The sequence below is a fragment of the Protomyctophum parallelum genome (genome assembly GCF_964188405.1).
Source record: "Protomyctophum parallelum genome assembly, chromosome: 2".
NCBI classification, from domain to species: Eukaryota; Metazoa; Chordata; class Actinopteri; order Myctophiformes; family Myctophidae; genus Protomyctophum; species Protomyctophum parallelum.
Window position 1 is genome coordinate 26,601,073 of NC_139699.1, and position 21,561 is coordinate 26,622,633.

Consider the following 21,561-nt stretch of genomic DNA (forward strand, 5'->3'; position numbering starts at 1 on the left):
CCAATCAAGTGCCATATTGCTAAATCCATATTTTCTTAGTTTAGATATCATTATGCCATGGTCTATGACATCAAATGCAGCACTAAAATCAAGCAAGACAGTGCCAACCATCTTCTTGATGTCCATTTGAGTCAGCCAGTCATCAGTCAACTGAGCTAAAGCAGTTGACGTGGAATGACCTTGCCTATAAGAGTGCTGGGAACTAGTGATCAATTTGTTATAGATAAAATATTCTTGAATTTGCTTAAAAACTACCTTTTCCATTAATTTACTCAGAACAGGAAGCTTATTGGCCGACTGTTTGGCCCTGCGAATTGTTTATTTTTATCCTTGGGCAAAGGAATGATCTTTGCCTCCTTCCAAGCCTTAGGACAAACTCCATAGGTTAAGCACCTATTAAAAATGTGACTAATCGGATTAGATATATAGGATGATGCAATTCTTAACAGTTTACTGTCTAACATGTCAGTACCAGCAGGTTTGTCACATGGCAGTGATGACAGCAAGTTTTCAATGTCAAAGCTACTTACTTGCACAAAATCAAACTTACAGTTTTTACCATTCATTATGTGATTTTCAATTATTTTGCATGAGGAGGAGCCATCAGATGGTGGCATATTTTCTCTAAGAGTTTCAACCTTGCTTGTAAAGTAGTTCTTAAAGTATGTGGCAATTTCAGCTGGTTTAGTCAGAAACTCTCCATTGATTTCAATAAATGAGTTAGTCTGGTATGCAGATCTTCCCATTATTTGATTGAATATTTTAATATCATAATTGTTTTCCATTATTTGTGGAGTCATTGATTTTATTCATATAATATTCTTTCTTTTTGCCTCTATTTATTTTAGTTACATGATTTCTTAGTTTACGGTATTCCATTCTGTGAGACAGCAAACCAGATGAGTCAGACAACTTTTTAGCTTGGTCACGCCTGATTTGAGATCAATCCAGAGGGCGCCCTGACAGTTGTTTTCCTGGAGCATGTTTGTCTACAATCTGCAAAAATGATTTCATGAATATCCCCAAAGCGACTTCTGGGTCCTCCTCAAGACACACAGTTGACCAGTTAACATTTTTCACTATATTTCAATAAATATAATAATAAACTTCATCAATAAACTATCATTGGGCCCAGGCCGTAGCGTAACGGTCTGGGCACCGGACTGGTAATCCAGTCGCAGTGTGCCGCGGGTTCGACTCCCGGACCCGACACAGCCTTTACTGCATGTCATCCCCCCATCTCTCTCCCGTTTCCTGTCAGCCTACTGTCTGTCCCTTCAAAAATCAATAAAAGGCGTAAGCCGCAAAAAAATATCTTAAAAAAAAAAAAAAAAACTATCATTGGTAACACCTAGTAAGGAAGAGGCCCAATTTCCTACCTATATGGCTACTGTGCATATGGAGCCTTTTGACAGACTGACTGACAGACAGACAGACAGACAGACAGACAGACAGACAGACAGACAGACAGACACTCGGTTTCTCCCTCTCTCTCATGCTGCACCACTCTCTCTCCTCAGAGTTATGAAATATGTAAAAGTAAGAATGCTCTCATGAGTACGGCTGTCATCTCCTAACAGCTGCCTGGCTAGAAGGCTCTGTTAGGCTCTGCTAAGTATGCTGCCCTCTAGAGCAGTGCTTCTCAACCAGTGGTCTGGGGACCACCAGTGGTTCTTGAAAGGGTTCCGGGTGGTCCCCCAGCTAAATGATGGAGAGATGGTATTTTTCATTTCACTACACCTTTAACTCATGAGAGTGTAAAATTAAACCAAATTTCATTTTACGCTTTCAAGAGTTATTATTGTTAAGCATCTGCATTACTTAATTTACAAGAAGTCTACACAATTAGAGAATGAATATATAAGAATTGTTATGTTACCTCGCCTATGATAGCACATCAATACAGGAATTGTGAACAAAACCTTATACGACAACAAAATATTGTAAGGCTTTGGTCTTAGAGGCTAAAACTCTGGTGGCTCGTGGCTCAATTGCCGAATAAATAATTAATTGGGATGTCTTCTCTTCTCTACTGTGTACTGTCTGCTGTCTCAACACAGAACAGGTACGAAGTAGAGCCCGAACGTTGCCCTGATGTTTGGATAATCCTGTAAAAATGCTATTTTGGGCTTTTTTTGGACGATGCCAAAAATAAAGAGATTGAAAATTACATAAATCAGGACACATCAGCTGCATATTTTGCAGATACCCATCATCAAAGTCAAAGTCAAGTCAAAGTCATACGATTTGTCACACACGTTACTGCAGTGAAATTTGTTCTCCGCATTTGACCCATCTCTTGGAGCGGTGAGCCACAGCCAAGGAGCGGTGAGCTGCAGCCGTGCCACGCTCGGGAATCATTTGATTAGTAGATTTGACCCCCCAATCCAACCCTTTGATGCTGAGTGCCAAGCAGGGAGGCATTGGGTCCCATTTTTACAGACTTTGGCATGACCCGGCCGGGGATCAAACCCCGACCTCCCAGTTTCAGGGCGGACACTCTAACCACAAAGCCACTGTCTGCCATCATGACATCAAAATAATTCAAATATTGGCCTGATCAATTAAATCAAATCCACTGTATATTGATATTGAACTGTATAGCACATTTCACAACTCAAGGTTTACAAAGTGCTGTACAGAAAGTTAAAAAGCTAAATACACTGTAAAGCAAAAACAACAGCAAGACCAGACAGTACAAAAAAAGAACACATAACAACAAAGCCAAACAAAACCCACAGAAACTCTCAGAATTAAAAGTGAGATTTAAATGTCTCGATGGCGGGGGCCAGTTTGACATGGGAGGGGAGCTCATTCCACAATTTGGGGGCTATGGCAGAAAATGCTCGGTCACCTCTGGTCTTTAAACGTGCCTTTTTTGACGTCAAGATTCAACTGGCCTGCAGACCACAATGGCCTTGAGGGAGTATAAACCTTTATGAGATCAGAGAGATACTGAGGTGCCAGTCCGTTCAGTGATTTAAAGATAAAATGAAGAGTTAAGAGAGGCCAGAACAGGTGTAATGTGGTCACTGCGGTCACGCCTGCGTGTTCCAGTTAGGACACGCGCCGCAGCATTTTGGACCAGTTGTAGACGTGCCATGCAGGCCTGGTTTATGAAGCCAACATACAGTGAGTGCATCAGTCAACGGACTTGGTCTAGTATGTGTCCGTGTCCACATGCTGGGCTCCGGTGAGTCACAGGCCTCTCTCTCTGAGCCGGTCATCACCAACACACAAGCTGCTCTGACCCGTATGACCTCTCTGACCCCTCCGTGTTTTGACCGTAGTACTGTCACTACCCCGTCATTATTTACCCTCACAGCATGACTCATCAGGTTACAACAACATGCTGGGAGGGAGTTGCATCGTGGACGTGATGACGTTATGTTTTCACCACAATGTTCTGAGAAACAACTCTCCAGAGTTCAAATGAGCTCTGAGGAACTTGGTGTGTAGATTAAACATTACTGCCTTAGCCCAGTGGTTCTCAAACGGGACCCCCAAAATGACATGGCTGCGGACTGTCATCTGAAAATATTTTAGTTAAAAATGTTGGCACGCCCAGTGCACCCCCTCCCCTCCCCACACACACACACCCCACACACACCCGACCTCACCTGCGGTGTCGTAGACTAACATCTATAGAATCGGTGAATGACAAAACATACTTAGAGTAGTTAAGTCTGATATGTCTATACTCTATGTTCTGCAGTGTAATATTCTACTAAAATTAGTCTTGTATGTTTAGTACCTTGACCTTGCATCGACTGCTCGATGTTCTTTGGTCGGGTTACCTCAACAACAACAAAAACATTTTATGTGTGAAAATCATGATGGCGTTCAATCAATGATAGCGTTATGTAACCACTTAAACCCTATACTCAGTTGACCGGTGTCCCCCAGGGCTCTGTACTCGGTCTGCCCCTTTATCTACAGTACACCAAATCTCTTTGTTGAAAATAATATCTAAAAGCTCACAAGCTGAGCTTGTAGATCTGCTATTTTTGCCGAATGGTCACCTATTCAAAAAGAAAAAAGAAAAGAAAAGCTTACTTATTGCATTGTAGCTTTCATGGGCATATTTTTTATGCATTATTTATATTCTTGTAATGATGATACCCCAGGCCAATCCCAGTCGTGAAATTAATATCTGAAACACACACACAGTACAACGCAGCTTAATGTTTGTCTCTCCCAACTCAGAACCTGACAGCATCATGATGAGTCAACAGTTCCTGGAGAAACATACTCCACAGAGGGTCAGAGAGACATAACTTTAGCCAATTAACTATGATTCATATGGAAGAGCCAACCAATCAGAGAGGGAGATGAGCAGTACTGTGAGGGCGGATGAGCAGCAATAGTTAGCAATAGTTATCACCGCTCCAAATTCTGACACAGCATAAATTATTCATCCAAACACAAACAATTCATTTTAGTTTTATGGCGTTGCATTAGGTTATTGGTTGTGGGAATAGGAGTGTACCCAGACTAGTGAGCAGGGGCTGCAATAGGCTCTATATGCACAGCAGCCATATTGGATGGGGAAACAAAATATTTCTGGGGACGGCCATAGCCGAGTGGTTAGTGAGCCTGCCCGGGCAGCCAGCGGCCCTGGTTGTCCCAGGTTTGTTTCCAGGACAGCAGTGTGTGCATGTGTGTCCCTGAGCAAGGCTCTTAACCCCTAATAGCTCCCAAGCACCGTAGAATGGCTGCTCACTGCTCCTAGTTGTTATAGGATGCAGGTAAATGCAAAGGACAAATTTCACGTGTGTGCAAATAAAGTGACAAAAAAACACCTAACCTTAGCCCTATAACCCTAACCTCAGTAAAACTATGCCTGCCCGGGAGCCAATCAAACACATGGTAAGGCGGGTCCTGGATGCTGGAACGGCGCGGTGGGACCCTGGAGCTTTGGTGGGATTCCAAATCACGCACCAAGGACTGGGGACTATTCTATTCTACTTCCTTCACAGGTCTTACCAAAGATACTAATTAAGGCTCTGTTCCGTTTAGTGTAGCACAGTGGTTCATTTGATTCCATTTGCACACTCTCAGAGTGGGTCTTCCACATTTGGGCACTGAAATCTGGTGCTCAAATCAAGAAAAATGCAGAAGTAAAGCGCTCTTCCGGGTGCTTCAACCGCTGGTGAGCAAGTTGAAATGAATAGCTGATGTACTGTATTATAACACTGTTATAATATATCTAGAGGATGGAATTAACACTATGTTTGAAACCCACCGGTGTGGCAGAGTGTTTCCAGTAAGCCAACATGCACAATATCAGCACCCTGATATTGAACAGAGCCATCATTAGTATCATTGGTAAGACCTGTGAAGGGAGAAAGGAAGAGGCCCAATTTCTTTCCAATATGACTGCTGTGCACAGAGCCTATTCAGGATGCAGGGATGTTGATGTTGGGACTGAGAGGGTTATGGTTTTCGGTTTGGAAAAGGTTGTTTAAAACCATGATTTATCCCGGGAATGGGTTTGAGGAGCATACATGTTTACCTTTTATCAACAATACGCTGTTTTATACTCATATAGCCAACGGTATACATATTTAACCACTAAACCCTAGTATACACTTCATTGGCCTAGCCGGTGTCCCACAGGGGTCTATACTAGGAACTACTTTTCCACCTCCGCTCTACACACCAAATATCTTTGTTGAAAATAGCCGATATGCAAATTTACAACGTGCATGTTGTGAGCTTGTGCATCAGCTGGTTCCAGCAAACATTTGGCTATTTGTCTGAAGATGTTCACCACATTATGACATGCCAAAATAAGGCCTACTAGGGTTCATGTGGTTAATATGATATTAATATTTCTCTGAGACCTCCTCTTGAAAATAACGGATGGTTGTGCTCACTATAAGAGACAATGATCAACTACTATGATTCTGAGCAGAAATATTAAAATAAAAATGTTTGAACTCACAACTCACTCTTGGCTCACAGCCCCATCATCCAGTTAACGTGCAATTTTAGCCACTTTATCCCTTTATATGTTGGCTATTCAAAGATAGCAGATCTACAAGCAGAACTTTCTGAAAAATACCTAAAATGTTTGGAAACTTTTGAATCATTTTGAATTTTTGAAGCAAGGACAGTCCACGGCCGTCCTTGACATGATAAAGTTTGACTTTGAGATGCACTCGACTCGAAGAAGCCTTCGAATAAACTAGACGAAGCCATCAGTGTCCATACAGAAACGGCCTGACAACCCAACATCAAATATAAACTTCACCCCCCTCCCAAACTATATTTACTTCCCGGCCGCATCCCTATTTCCAGAACCTGCAGGGCTGACTTCCAGACAGACTGGTATTTGTTGGTTGTGTTTAGGGGGCTGATATATATAGAGGAGACAGACAGAGAGGGATTCCAGTGGCCAGGAGTGTGGTGCATGGCTGGGACCGGGCTGGGAAGATGAAGAGGCAAGGGAGGGGAAGTCAAGTCGACTCAAACATTGTTTGTATAACATTTCATTTACAGGGATGTTTTTATTTTATTTTTATATATATAATCTCAGTAAAATGTATAATTCGTCATCTTCATTCCTTTTTATAAATATGTTTCTTTGTTTGTCTAACATTGGAAAATAATCTTAATAAAAACGTAAAAACCATAATCTTCTATCGTCTCTGGTTGGGTGGAAACCTCATAATAAAACTGTTACTTTTTCAGGATAAAAATTCAAAAGCATCAAAAGTAGAGGATCGACAAGCTTGTGGATCTGCTACTTTTGATGCTTTTGTGTGACGCTGTAGTATCAGAATCAGGCTTATTGTCACATCACAGTTTTACAAGTAAGAAAATGGGTGAAATTCGATTTTGTGCATATACAGTAGTTCCCATTGTGTCTAGTAAAACAAGAAAGGGAAGAAGAGGGGGGGGGGACAAACGGTCTCTTTTAGCTTATAGGCTATAAGGGGTTTCAGAAATTAACAAGCTTGTTTCACAAATGGAACAACCGTTTGTATGCTCAAGTAAGCATTTAGGAAAAAACACAAAAAGTTAGAATATGGAGAAAAGAGGTTTCTGCCCGATAGCAGCGCTATATGCAACTATATGGTAATCAATTACTTCATTGTATTCAGATCTCCAGGGATCCATGAGATAAAACATAAACTGCATGATTCTGGGTCATTCTGATAATAAATCTGATCCCGATTAAGTGATATATGCATGCATTATATGTTTGTTTTGGATAACATCACCAACAAGTATGTCGGAACAAAATGACAAGGGTTCCGCAGAGGTTTGTTCTAGTCCTAACGCTAACTTCTGAGAAATGCCACACTGTATGCGCTCTATCTGTCTAGCTGTGACTCCACCCTTGCTAATGATGGGGTACCGTTTGGTCCGACGCTAAACCCCAAATTACTGCCCTCACCACCAGCAAGCACCAGCTGTGACCGCTGACCACTCTGAAAAGCAAAAGGGCCTTCGAGGGATCTTTATGGCGGTGGTTCTACCCTTCGTCGGGTCTACTACTGGATTTCTACTCAACCTGGTAGTTAGCTTGATTTCAGTCTGTGTCTTTGAGTCTAAATGTGTCCCAGATTATTTAGCTGGAAACAAAAGCCAGCGGTTCCTTGGTCTGCAGGGTCCCCGGATACTGGCGCTGAGAGAACCACTGTGTTCCTCTGATAGTGGGGCGGGTGCCCAGAATGGTTCCCTGAGAGGAACGCCTTTGTTAAATGATCATGAGATCTGTTGACGTTGCCGTCATCCTTGCACATAACAGTACAAAACACTGATTCTGGCCTAACCAAAGGTATGGCACCCCTTCCTCAACTAACACAGGGAAGCTGTCTGAACCTTCCCTAAAACATCCGGGACAACGCTCCACATGTCCCAGACTCTTCTTCTCTCTGGCTCACTTCAGACTCCACCTAGGTCCGGCCGTAGCACTTGACCTTGCCTTGATGACCATGCAAAGGTAAAAATGTAATTTAGATAGTGTCATAAAGACACTAAGACAGATCCTAGGTGCAGTTATTTATCTGTCATCCTACAGTTTCTATAGTTAAGGTTTTCTTTTAAATATATTATACTGTTTAAACTTAGCTACTGTAGGTTCTTGGTTTGCCTATGATCCTAGATTAGTGACTAGTGAGGCACTAGTACTAGCACTGTCTCTCTGCATTTGATGTATAAGTGTTTACCTTGCTTACTGTAAGTTGCACTGGATAAAGAGCGTCTACTACATATATATGTATAGTATATGCCTAAATTGTAAATTGTATCCGGAACAGCCATAAAGTAAGCTTCAGTAATTAAATCAATAATGCCATAAGTACAGAAGTAGCAGTGTCAGAACCACAGTGTTAAATGTTGAAATATTCCTGTGTTTCTAGAAGGATTGTACCAGGACAAGAAGAGTATTGAAAGTTAATTATGAGGACAAAAGAGAGTGACAGAGAGGCGCAGGTAAACAAACAGTCAAAAATAGGTTGTCTCTGTCGGGTGGAAACCTCATACAAAACTGTTACTTTTCATGATTCAAATTCAAAAATAGTAAAAGTAGCAGATCTACACTGTAGAATGATCAAGTAAAAGTAGGGCATTGATTTACAAAAAAAAGAAAAGAAAAGAAAAAACACAAAAAGTTCGATTATAGCAATAACATTATAACAACAATAACGATATCATATATCATATCATATCATACAGTATATCATGTCTGACCTGTCTGTTCCTCTCGTCCACTATTCTGGTGATCTGAATCTTCTTCCGCCCCATGGCAATTACCACTTCCTGTTTCCTCCACCAGACGAACGATGAAGAATGAGCAGTAAACGTCCCAGTGGTGACCGTTCCTGAGCAGACCTTCAGCACATAGTTCCACTGTCAGACCTTCAGCACATAGTTCCACTGTCAGCCGTAGAAGTCCAATATCTGTGTCTGTCCTCCTGCAGAAAGAGAGGGACAGGACAATAGAGTGAGTGGGTGAGTGAGTGAGTGAGTGAGTGAGTGAGTGAGTGAGTGAGTGACTGACTGACTGACTGACTGACTGACTGACTGACTGACTGAAAGTATTTGGGCAACAGTTACATTTTAGCTTTAAGATTATTTGATTAATCCAAAAAGTTATAGTTGCAGCCCTGCAGAACTAGGAAGAGACTTTGCTGCATGAATGTTATTATGGCAACATCCAGATGCAGGAAGATGCTTTAATGCATTTAAACTGCAACAGTTAACTGCTAGTATGTTAACCATAATATCCCTAATTTAGGCAAATGTTTTTATCCTTTTTTCCGCCCAGAAATAGCGAAAATAGCTACAGTATAGATCTGCTATTTTCACAGAATATGAAGAATATACAACTTACGAGGCTGAGAAAATGTCCCCCGCCCTTTTTGTGCTTTTTACAAATTGATCCCTGCTGATAACTGAAGCAATAATACCATGCCAAGTCTATTCATTCAACTCCAATGTCATGCGCAGTAATGCGTAATGCGTAATGTGCAGAAGACATTTTTGTCTAAACTAAAAACCAGTGAAACTGTATATTTAATGTTTTAAACACTGCTGGGTTTAAGGCCCTGAGGTCAGATGTATAAAACATTAAGAAGACTTTTTAAGGGCAGAGTTGAGAGCTTGGCCTGTTAAGAGGATCAATGGTACTGTATAAAATTACTGTGGGGGAAACTAATTGAAAACACAATCAATATTAGCACACGTGCACACACCTGCACGCACACAAGCACACACACACACACACACACACACACACACACACACACACACACACACACACACACACACACACACACACACACACACACACACACACACACACGATCAAGACAAGATTGATGTCACATTCTCGTAGTACAAATAATATGTGTAGTGAAATGTTGAAATGGTGAAAGGTTATAAGCAGAACCAATTTAAATTCGGCATTAAAGGTGGAAAAAGTGCTTTCATGACTTTAACTGTTAAATGGAAACTGAAATGACAAAGTTCATGTCTTTCTCATGTCAGGATGTTGGACAACATATATCATTGGGTGCGTTCAGATATGCGCACCGGGAATGTGCTCAGTTTTCTTTTTGTGTGCTGGGTGGTCACGTCACAGAGTGCACAGAGTGTGGCTTATTTATGAACAACCAGTTAAAACATGGGCCAAGGTAAACGATGAACACTTGTATGGTGATGTACCAAATGCTTGCCTTGCTAGCTTAGCATTCGGCCCCGGGAAGCGCTCGAGACACTGCAGTGACGCACTCACACTGAACAACCCAAACTTCTGAGTAGGGTCGGTCAGTGCGGGCACTCAGTAGGGCTCAGCGCACTAGATTTTCGAACAACAACACACCCAGTGCACTGAATAAACGAACGAGAAGAGGGCACACCAGTGCACTCAGTGCAAGTGTACCTCTTGGTGATGTTGTCATTACAGTAAAACGTCATGTGCTGTGTGAATTTAAGAAGATGTTTCTCTAAACTTTTGTTTTGTTTTTGTGAAGCCCTTACTGGCCCTTTGGGGGAACGTGCTCCGTTTGTGTTTCATTCTGATCACAGAATGATCGCAATCATTTTCATCACTTTATCCATGCATATGCTGGCAATTTGAAAAAAAAAAAATTGTCAAAATAGCAGAATCTAAAAGTGCACAGTGTGCCACTTCGTGCCGTAAATATTTTAGATATTTTGAAGAAATATCTAAAATGTTTTCATGAATCTTCTCTTCCCAAATACATATCAATTTGGGGGTCCATGACATGAAAAAGCTTGAGAAACACTGCTCCACTGTGTGTGCATGCGTGCACATAGTTTCCTCGAGCAAGCGTTGTTTAACACCTCTACTTGGCTATAGTTTCCCTCCAGCCTCGCAGTGACCTTCTTCTTCCAAACAGTTTATCTTCCTCTGGCTGTATCTCTGTGTATCTGTGAACCCAGGGATCTCCTCTGAAGACTCTGCTTCACCTAAAACCCTCTCCTCTTTATCTCAACCATGAAATCCATTTCCTCCTGGCTCTTTAGAAAGCCTCCAGTGTGCATTCACCGGGGGGCGTGAAGAAAGAAACGCACCATTCTAAACGCCCTGCTGCTCGCACAGATACTGTAGTTTAGATTAACGGGCAGGGAGATTCCAATTCTCCTATGCAGCAGCTTTTATTTAACCTTTTTTAATAATAAGGCTGAGTGCTGGATGCATCTTTAATGCCGCACTCCAGCACTATCACACGTCCACAGCTTCCCCAGTGCAACCAGTTATTTTATGGTCGGCCAGTGGCCACTAAGAGTTGCACGGTATACAGTATGTACTCACATTCTGCTACTGTTATTATTGTGATTGTTGGGGTTATTATTTGTCAATGCTGTACATTTGGACATTATGCAAGTGTGTAATTTTCCCGTGCAACTCCAGCACCGTCCATCCAGTCGACTCTCAAATCTGTGGTGGACCGGGCGGGGGGATGGGGGTTGTTTTGCAGAGTGGGATCGGACCAGCGGTTGTCCAGAACCAAAAACCCCACAAAGTCTTAATACTGGCCATCTATGGTGGTTTGTGAAGAACACACTGAACCTCTGTGTCAGGGACGTGCAGAGTGTTAGAGAGGCAGGGTTTGCGACACGTTGAGTTTGCAGATCAGCTATTTTCGCTGTTTCTTTTGCCAAAAGTGCCCTTTTTAGGGAATTTCAGCTACTGCCTCCCTAACATTCTCTGCCTTTTCCCTTCTCTTTTTTTTAGCTAGATCAGCTATTTTCGGGGGGCGACACCGCACTCTTTAGCTACTGGAGATGCGGTGTACCTCATGGTGTACCTCATGGTGTACCTCATGGTGTACCTCATGGTCAGGGTTGTCTACTACACAGAGAACAAATTCTGTCAACGTAAAATGCTGCGTTCAAGTTCAGGAGACTTCGGAAAAGGGCAATTCTCGCTGCCTTCGGGAAGTTCGGGTATGGCATAGAAAGGGGGAAAGCATGCTGGTTCAGCAGTAGCCTACAAAACAAAACAAAACAAAGCACAGCGCAACAGAACAGAACATTTCAGAGCATACACTAGTAATTGGGCCGGCTTTCATCACTTCCACTAACGACTAAAAAAGGGTATTTATCTGTAATGGTGGCGACCCCTCCCTGAACTCTCCAGCAGTCTACTCTGCACCCCTGCAACAGTCAGATTAGAATCAGTGGGGGATCAGGGCCAGGCCGGCGAACAATCACGCAGTGTGCAAATAGTTAGTACTGGTTGACCACTTCCAACCTGGCAGTTGGCACCCCCTTTCAGAAGCGGAGAGGTTATATGTATGGTATTTTCATTCATAATGTTCCCATGTTCAATGACAGATACACAATTAAATCGTTAAGCGTAAATCGAAACAAACTTTGGGGATTCAGGGATTCAGATTATCCTAGAAAGAAAAAGCGCGCTCCATAGATAGTAGAAGATAGATAGATAATAGAAGTCTTATTCTTCAGTTTAAAAAGTTGCCCTGCGTTATGTTTATTTTCATGTGTGCCATTTTATTTCTGTTTATGAGGCCTAATATAAAAGGAAAACAGAAATGTAATTTGTATTTACAGTATATGTTCCAACATTCAATGCAGACCCCCAAAAAAACTATTACATAATTTATCACAATTATTTGTAATACAATTATTTTATTAAAATATGCATGAAGAATAGGAAACAGGACCTGCAACTAGTTCTGCAGTAGCTCTTTTAAGAGATTTTGGACAGATAGAATGTGTCACATGATGGGAAATACTGCCCTGGAGCACACTCGCCTATTAGTTTGCATTGCACAGTGCACTTGCAGTGCGCTATTTCAGAACGGGCCTATAATGAAACGGAGTGTCACTTCAATGTATACTTCCCCCCCCCCCCTCAGTTATTGGGATGCTGCCTGTCTCCTCTCCTCTCCTCTCCTCTCCTCTCCTCTCCTCTCCTCTCCTCTCCTCTCCTCTCCTCTCCTCTCCTCTCCTCTCCTCTCCTCTCCTCTCCTCTCCTCTCCTCTCCTCTCCTCTCCTCTCCTCTCCAGTATTGACTGGTACTTAGTAGGTCACTGAGCTAATGAGTTTTCCCCTGAACCGTAATTAAACCCATCTAGATACTGACACACAAATGCACGCACGCATGCACACACAGCACACAACTATCAACAGGTCGGTCATTTATTTAAGTCCATGAGCTGAAGGCCAAAACAGATTAAATGGTTTTAACTGTCAACCAACAAGTTATGCTGCCCCCCCCCCCCCTCCCCCTCACACACACACACACACACACCCACACACACACACACACACACACACACACACACACACACACACACACACACACACACACACACACACACACACACACACACACACACAGACAGACAGACAGATGGGCAGAGAATCAAGCTAGGTTGTGTAAGGTGAAGGATCAGCAGCAGTAACACAATCACTCAACTGGTCACTTTCTAAAAAGGAGTGTTCGTGTGTGTGTGTGTGTGTGTGTGTGTGTGTGTGTGTGTGTACAGTGTGTGTGTTTTATGCGTGCGTGTGTGTGTGTGTGCGTGCGTGCGTGCGTGCGTGTGTGCGTGGTGCGTGCGTGCCTACATCTCTCTTCCTGTCCAGAGTTGGCTCACTCTGTAGTTCTGTGTTATTAATAATATTCTAGTTTCATATTTGGGGCCTTCATCTGAATAGAAAAATAAAGCCTTTATTTTCCTCCCCTTTCTGAGCGATACCAGATGATTATGATGATGAGGAGGAGGAAGATGACGACGGTGCAGAGCAGAAACTGCAGCTTCTCGTCCTATTCTATAAAGTCCAGCAACGTGCTTCTGCAAAGGGCTAGCCTGGTTTCCAGTCGGATTCGCTGCATTCCGTGAACACAGCCGACAGTTGATTTGTACTACTGAATATGACATAGTGGACTACTGAATCAAACCAGTGTTTACTTTTTACCGTTGGTTCTACTCTCGAGTCTCAAACGCATGATTACACTCTACGTCCATCTCTAGACATGGTAACACCCCGCCTGCCTCTGATTGGCCTACCGACACTGCCCGTCTTACCAGACTTTCCTCCGAGGTGGATAGTCTGACATGAGGTTACTCCATGGTAGGAAATAATACAAGCACGGTATAATACAATAGAATGACAGCTTGGCACGCACGACAGATGACACTCCAGAATGCAGCCTTATAACTTGTAACATTTATTTTTGTAGAAGAGGCAAACTAATATTGTTAATGCCGTTTGCTTTGATTGAATAATTGATTGAACACGTACGACGTAATATGATTTGGGTGTGTTCTAAATAAAGTGTTTGTGCTAATTATAGTAAACTAATACTATTACACTAAAAAGGATAAAGATCAAAAGGAAAAGAGACCTTTTTACAGTACAATAATGTTTCAAGTTTACACATATATACAGAGTTGGCATATAACGTACGGATTTATACGGAGATGGCAAAAAAACAGTCAATTGTCGCTCAAATAATTTCGATTAACGGATTAATTGTGTTCCTGTCGACTGTCGTTGAATATTGGAACATGAAAAGGGGGGAAATGTTTCTGTTTGGCTTCATAAACTAAAGGTGCACAGGGCAGATATGATAAATAACATGATTTAATAATTTAAACTATAAAAAACATGAATAGTGTTAGTGAAGGTAGATGATCTACAAGCTCAAAAGGCATCACGAAACTCACAATGTGACGCATGTTGAGCTTGTAGATCTGCTATTTTCAATATTTTTTAAAACATATGAACATTTTTCACAAGCCTAACATCTGCTCGTCAACTTTACTACGTTGCAGCAGTGACTGAAAGAGTGAGCTGCAGAACATAGCTTCTCTGCAGCCAGTGAGTTTGTTACATCATTCCTTGTAAGGAAGCAGAGGCGATATTGTTGATTTTCTTTTCTTGCAGCCAAAGTTTAGGAGTAATTTAAGCTAGCACACAATAAAAAAGTGGAACTTTTACAATGGCTACAGCTGTAACTTTCCTAAGTCCTACTGTACATCATGTTTGCCATGGTTTTCCATTGTCTTTAATTATTTTTATTGCCACAATGCCACCTCTCTCCAGTACCACACGCAGATACACATACGCACATACACAAAAGTCTTGTTTGGGCACACATATAAACATATGCACACATATCAACATCTTGACTTTTGTATACCACAGGGGTACCAGGGGGGTCCCCAGCAAAAGTAGTTAATGTTAGCGCATCATAATCATTTAGCCACTTCATCCATGTATACGTTGGCTGTTCAAAAATAGAAGATCTGCAAGCTCACAGCGTGTCACTTAGTGAGCGTGAAGTAAGAGCGTACTCTTTACAGATCAGTATCAGATCAGTATAGAGGGTACTGAAATTGCAGCTCAAATGCTAATTAATCCTGTATGATAGAGGCCAAATTCACCATAATCTTATATATCAGCGATATGATTATTGTAGGGCTGGGACTTTTAACAGATTCATTTCGATTAATTTATTATAGAAACAATAACGGGATTAAAAAAATGAACGCATTTTAATCATGCTTCGTTTTTGCACCACGGAACCTTTGTCACTAGACGAATTTCAGGCGTACCGATCATAACGGTGCACGCGATGGGCAAAGAAGCTCATGGGAAATTTATATTAAAAACAACTCACTCATAATCTGTTTTAATTGAGAAAAAAAAGCTTCTCAGGTCAAATATTGATATGCAATTAAAATGCGATACATTTTGGAGCGCCCACTGGCCTAGCGGTCCTGACAGCGGGTAACGTGTTCAAGTCCCGTTCATGACGACCTTTGCTGCATGTCTCTCCCCGTCTCTCTCTCCCTCTTACCTGTCATTCTTCACTTGCAACTATCAATAAAGGCAGAAAAGCCTAAAACAAATCATAAAAAAGTGATTACTTTCGATTAATTAATTACAATTAAAAATGTTTTATAGAGTCCCAGCCCTAGATTATTGTGAGTGTTTTTTTTTAAATCACGATGGACGATAATAACAATGACTGTCTCATCCCTACCCCAGACTACAATTTGCTCCCCCAACTCCTCCAACTTTTAGTGTTAAAACAGCAGCATTATCTCAGCCAGCGTGTGGTTTTAACAGTGGAACCTCTACAACAGCTTTTCCACACGTTTCCCTTCAGCCAAAGCTTTCTTACACTAGCTAGTAAAAACTAAAGCCCCGACTATACAAGACTGTTGCTTTAATTACTGGACTGTGCAGCTGATGTCATTTGGTTATTGTGTGGGTGACCCTGGTTTTCCTGTCTCAACACAAAGACACTGATGTCATCATGGCTTTAACACAGATCCAAACACAAGCTGCTCTGGAAAACTAAACAAACAAAACAAACAAAATAAATTACAATTAAGAAGCCCTCTCTCTTCTGTTAGTTTCAGTGCACCACATTCAGATTTGTAACTTCAATAATTATGAAGTTGATTCTTCTGACTGAGCTGAGGTAATTATCGTTCTGAAGCTGAAGATCTGAAACTAATAGTATATAATAAAATAATAATTTTAGGCCCGGCAGGGCTCACGTTGGGGTGCTATAAAGTAACCTAACCATAATTCAGGGGTTCCAATTATTTTAGGGGCCAAGTATCCTGTACTGTATGCCCAGCTTTGTCTGTTTGTGTGTAGCGAGGATTTGATTGGCTGAGCACCCCATAGCGATGATTTGATTGGCTGAGCAAAGTACGCATCGAGGACAAAGTGAGGACAGAAAAGTGAAGAGAGAAAAGTGAGTTGTGATTGGCAGGCATGAGATGATGTATGTGTATGCCTGTATGGTGATGTTCTTTTTACAGGGGTGCCCCTGAGCCCAAAAGGTTTGAGAACCAGTAGGTTAGGCTTGTCACAATTACTACATAATCGTCTAATCGCAATTCAAAATTGTAAAAAAAAGAAAAGAAAAAAAAGAAGATCTACAGGCGTAAAACATGTCACTTTTAAGCTTATATATCAGCCATTTCGCTATTTTTACTTTGTTTGTATACAATTGTTAAATACAGTATGTCAGTCATTTCCTAGTATATTTAAGTTATTTGACATATCAGCCCTTCATGTGCCATTTTTTATTACGAGGTTTTAAAGGCAATCTGAATTGTTTTGCCTTTGTTATGTTGTTTAACGCCAAAAACAATTATTTAATTGTTAAATGTGTTCAACTTACAGTAAATGTGTAATCGTAAGAGCCCTAGTTAGGGGACCGGGGTAGTAATTCCATATGGTGTTGAAAAACGCTCACACCATGGAGGATAATGCACTCACTGACGGGTAGCACTGAACGATGCAAACTAGAACATTTGCATAATGTCTACAGCAGTGCTTCTCAAACTTTGTCATTCAAGGACCCCCAGATTCAGATATATGTGGCGGAGTGTGGAGTGGACCCCCATCTGAAAAGGCTTTTGTAAGCTTACAGATCAGCTATTGTTCAGCTGCATGAATCGACCGGCGCACAACTATAGTATAAATCAGGCATGAATCTAAAACTGATCCGTAAAACTAATCTCTAAAAGAGCTTGATCCTACAACGCTAAAACCAACTGGAATTTTACAAACTGTAAAAAGAATTTTTTTTCCCAACCATAAACGGTCCTCAAAATGTCAGTTTCTCAAACTGTACTATTTGTATTGTACTAATACAAACACACACACACACACACACACACACACACACACACACACACACATGTGACCCGATGACCTTTCTGCAGCGCCACATGCTGTACACAGGGACATGAGTTTGTGCATGCTACACACACCCTCTCTCTCTCTCTCTCACACACACACACACACACACACACACAGAGACATGAGTTTGTGCATGCTACACACCCTCTCTCTCACACACACACACACACACACACACACACACACACACACACACACGCACACACATCTCTTGATCTCCAGCTCACATAAAACGTATAATATCGACCTCCTTCCTTCCAACGCTTTCTTCTTGTTTACTTTTACTGTAGGCGATCATTGGAATTCTGAGCCTACAGCAAAGTAACCTATATACCATTTTAAAGTGATAAAGCGATAAAAAACATGGATAAGAGAAACATGGATATGAGATACACCTGAGGCTATATGGCACACCCCGCGCCCACACACACACACACACACACACACACACACACACACACACACACACGTGCACGCATTCGCACGCATTCGCACGCGCACACACGTGCACGCATTCACACACACACGCACACACACACAAACACACACACACACACACGTGCATGCATTCGCACACGCGCACCACACCACACACACACACACACACACACACCTCTCTCTCTAAGTAAACAAACATGATGAACAGCTGAATCTCAGAACATTATAGATTCCGTTTCATGTCCATATAAGGTACGATATGATGTAATAATTCTACAGTCGGGGGGTCACCGAGTACATTTTAAATGCACGCTCATATTCCGATCATAATCGTTTTAAGGGCAATAGTCTGATCATAGGAAATGGTGCCTTATAGCTGTAGTATATTAATCCGTGTAATAAAGCAGGGTAAACATAAGCCAGTTACACACCTCTCATCCTGCCCCTCCCCCCCAGCACACACACACACACACACACACACACACACACACACACACACACACACACACACTTTCCACTCTATTCAGAATCTGACCCTTCCAAACTCGCCCACACACGCGATGTTGCCTCTCGCTTGATGCTGAAGAGCTCACAAATCAAATCAAATCAAACAACTTACTTCCAAACATTTGCACTTTCCATCTACTTCCAACTTGTGGCATAAAGCTGGCATATTCACTATGTTAACCATTTAAGTCCTATTATTGTCTCCACCAGGCCGAAGGCATGATGAGTGATTGAGAGTATGTTTTGCACTCCGTCCGTGTGTGTGTGTCCGTCCGTCCGTTACCAGCTAATCGGCCCGATCCATGCCAAACTGTGCACACACACTCCCTGGATGCCAACGACGAACCTCTGCCCCGAATATTCTACAGCGGCCTGTTATAGCGCCACCATGAGGCCGATTTTGCCAAAACACATTTCTGTACATTACTCACACATTTTATCCATTCCATACATCATGCAATTCGGTATACACTATCTCCATACTAGTTATGTGATCAACACGGATCTGCAACATTTCTCAGATTCCATCCTGATTGGCTAAGATTGGCTTCCAAAGCTCGCATGATTGGTCTGTTTCGAACAAAATGCCACAAATCACAAACACAGTGTGCAACTTCCGTGAAATTATACACGCACATTTCCACTAGGCTGAGGACGACATGCCACTTACTCAATCAGCCTCATGGTGGTCAATTCCTGTTTTACCTATAACTGCATTGATCTGTGTACAACTTTATATGCACACTCCCTAGAGGCCATGGCAAAACATTTTCCCTGCATTTTCCACATCTCCCAGTTATAGTGCCACCATGAGGCCGATTTCTGCAAAATAAATTTGTTTATATTAGTCGCACAGATTTCTTCCAAAACGGTACACATCATCTCTGTAGTCATGTGATCAAGACGAGTCTGTTGGATTTCTCAGATTCTACACTGATTGGGTAAGATTGTCTTCCAAAGTTTTCAGGAGTGGCCTGTTTTGTACAAAATGCTGCAAATCATGAACACAGGACCTGAGTGCAGTGAAACTGTGCACGCATATTCCCACTAGGCATGAGGGAGGAAGCAATGCCACTTGACATTTTTCAAATCAGCCTCATGGTGGCGCTATAACAGGCCAAGTCCCATCTATACACCGATCTGCATAAAACAGTGTATGCACAAAGCGTTGTGTGCACACTCTCTACAGCCCAAGGAAAAAAACATCTGGCCTGCATTTTTCAATTCTGCATTTTCGAGCACCACCAGGAGGCCCATTTAATTGCGACACTCTTTTTTATATTAGTTCTACAGATTTTATCCAAATATCAATCTTTTAGTGTCCTATACTTTGGCTATAAAACACCCACATTTTGAAGAAACTCACCTTTTTCCCTGCTGGCTAAATGTAGGACTGGTTACACCAACTCAAAAAAATATCACTAGATCATATGGCTTAGGGCAGTGGTGCTCAATCTTTTTAGGCAACGACCCCTCACAATCATAATATGATCAAATGTTTAACTTATTTGAACTGGGAACCTCCCACCCTGACAAGCACTATAGGAGTTGAGCTAATTAATTTAGTCTGACTCTATTCCACAGATAAATATTGTGAAAATAGATGGACTACAAAGCTGTGAGCTTGTAGTTTGGCTATTTTCAAAATGTTTGCTTCTTTTGAGGTGTAATATTGGACAATTTGGATATTAAGGTCTTAAAAGTTATTACATTGTAACTTTAGAAATGTGCAGATACCCATACACTTAAACTGTACTGTATGTTGGTTTGTTTACTGTTGAGTGAAATGTTGCAAATTATTTCGGGGACCCTCCAAAATAAATTTGGGACCCCCCCTGGGAGTCCCGACCTCCAGTTTGGGAGCCACTGGCTTATAGGGTTGTGACTGAGTGAATGAGTTATGGTGACTGAGTGAATGAGTTATTGTGACTGAGTGAATGAGTTATGGTGACTGAGTGAATGAGTTATGGCAATTGGCGACAACAAGGGAGCAGATAGCAAGATAGGGTGGATGGATTCTTTGGCCCAGGTCTGTGTTGGACACGTTGGACTGTTTAGGTTGTAATCAGGTCTCAGTTTGAGCATAGAGGAGAGCAGAGTCAACACTTTGTGCCACAGCCAACAGAGTCTGCTCTGCATGCAGGCAGCCCAACGCTGTCCAAGGATGACATACTGTAGACTTCTGTCTATTTGGAAGGAAACAGTCCCAGTGTTTGCAACAGAAAACAGACGCTATACGACCATCAGAATGAAACTTTTTTCGGTGGTGATTCTGAACCAGCTTGATTTCCAATTCATCATCAACACATTTCGTTGCTGTCGGGGGGGGAAAGTCCAAAACAGTTCCTTTTTTTCTGCCCGACAGCAACGATATTGATGAAGCAATTATTAAAAAACTGAAAACAAAAACCTCACGAATAGATCTTACGGACGTGTCGTGTCGGCATATACAGTAGTAGTACACTGTGAAATCGAAAGTCCAATTGTACACTCTGAGAGTTGTACAAAATGTTAACCAAATGGACCCATAAATTAACACTTGGCATTTCTCCACACAGTGTAATTCAACCAAACATCTGCTCGCTGTGTCATTCCTTCCATCAGTCTTCTCCTCATTCAGATCACCAAGTAATGCGCTGTACGCTTGTAGATCTACGCTGTTTCTGCTTTTTCTTCGAAAACATTCGAGAATGCATCGAAGAATTTGAAAATCTTTCCACATGGAAATGAAATGAATGACGATCGTGACCATTACGCAAAACAATTGTGGTTAATTAATCGCGACACTAGACGATTATGTAATAATTGTGTGACAGACCTAATTTCTCTCTCTCTCTCTCTCTCTCTCTCTCTCTCTGCTGCAGTACCACAATAATCTACATCTTTCATCCTCCATCCCTCTCTCACTTTCTCTCTGGTATCCTCTTGGTTTCT

The 21,561-nt window shown here is 41.8% G+C and overlaps 1 protein-coding gene across 2 annotated transcripts in view; it reads right to left on the bottom strand.

Moving 5' to 3' along the window:
* LOC310854958 (myocyte-specific enhancer factor 2A-like) overlaps positions 1–21,561 on the bottom strand; it is a 75,880-nt gene that overhangs the window by 36,027 nt on the left and 18,292 nt on the right. For both annotated transcript variants that reach the window (XM_083759736.1, XM_083759735.1), the window contains exon 2: positions 8,704–8,927. In XM_083759736.1, coding sequence (XP_083615862.1) covers positions 8,704–8,757 — 54 coding nt within the window. In that variant the 5' untranslated portion in view covers positions 8,758–8,927. The remainder of the gene's footprint in view (positions 1–8,703; positions 8,928–21,561) is intronic.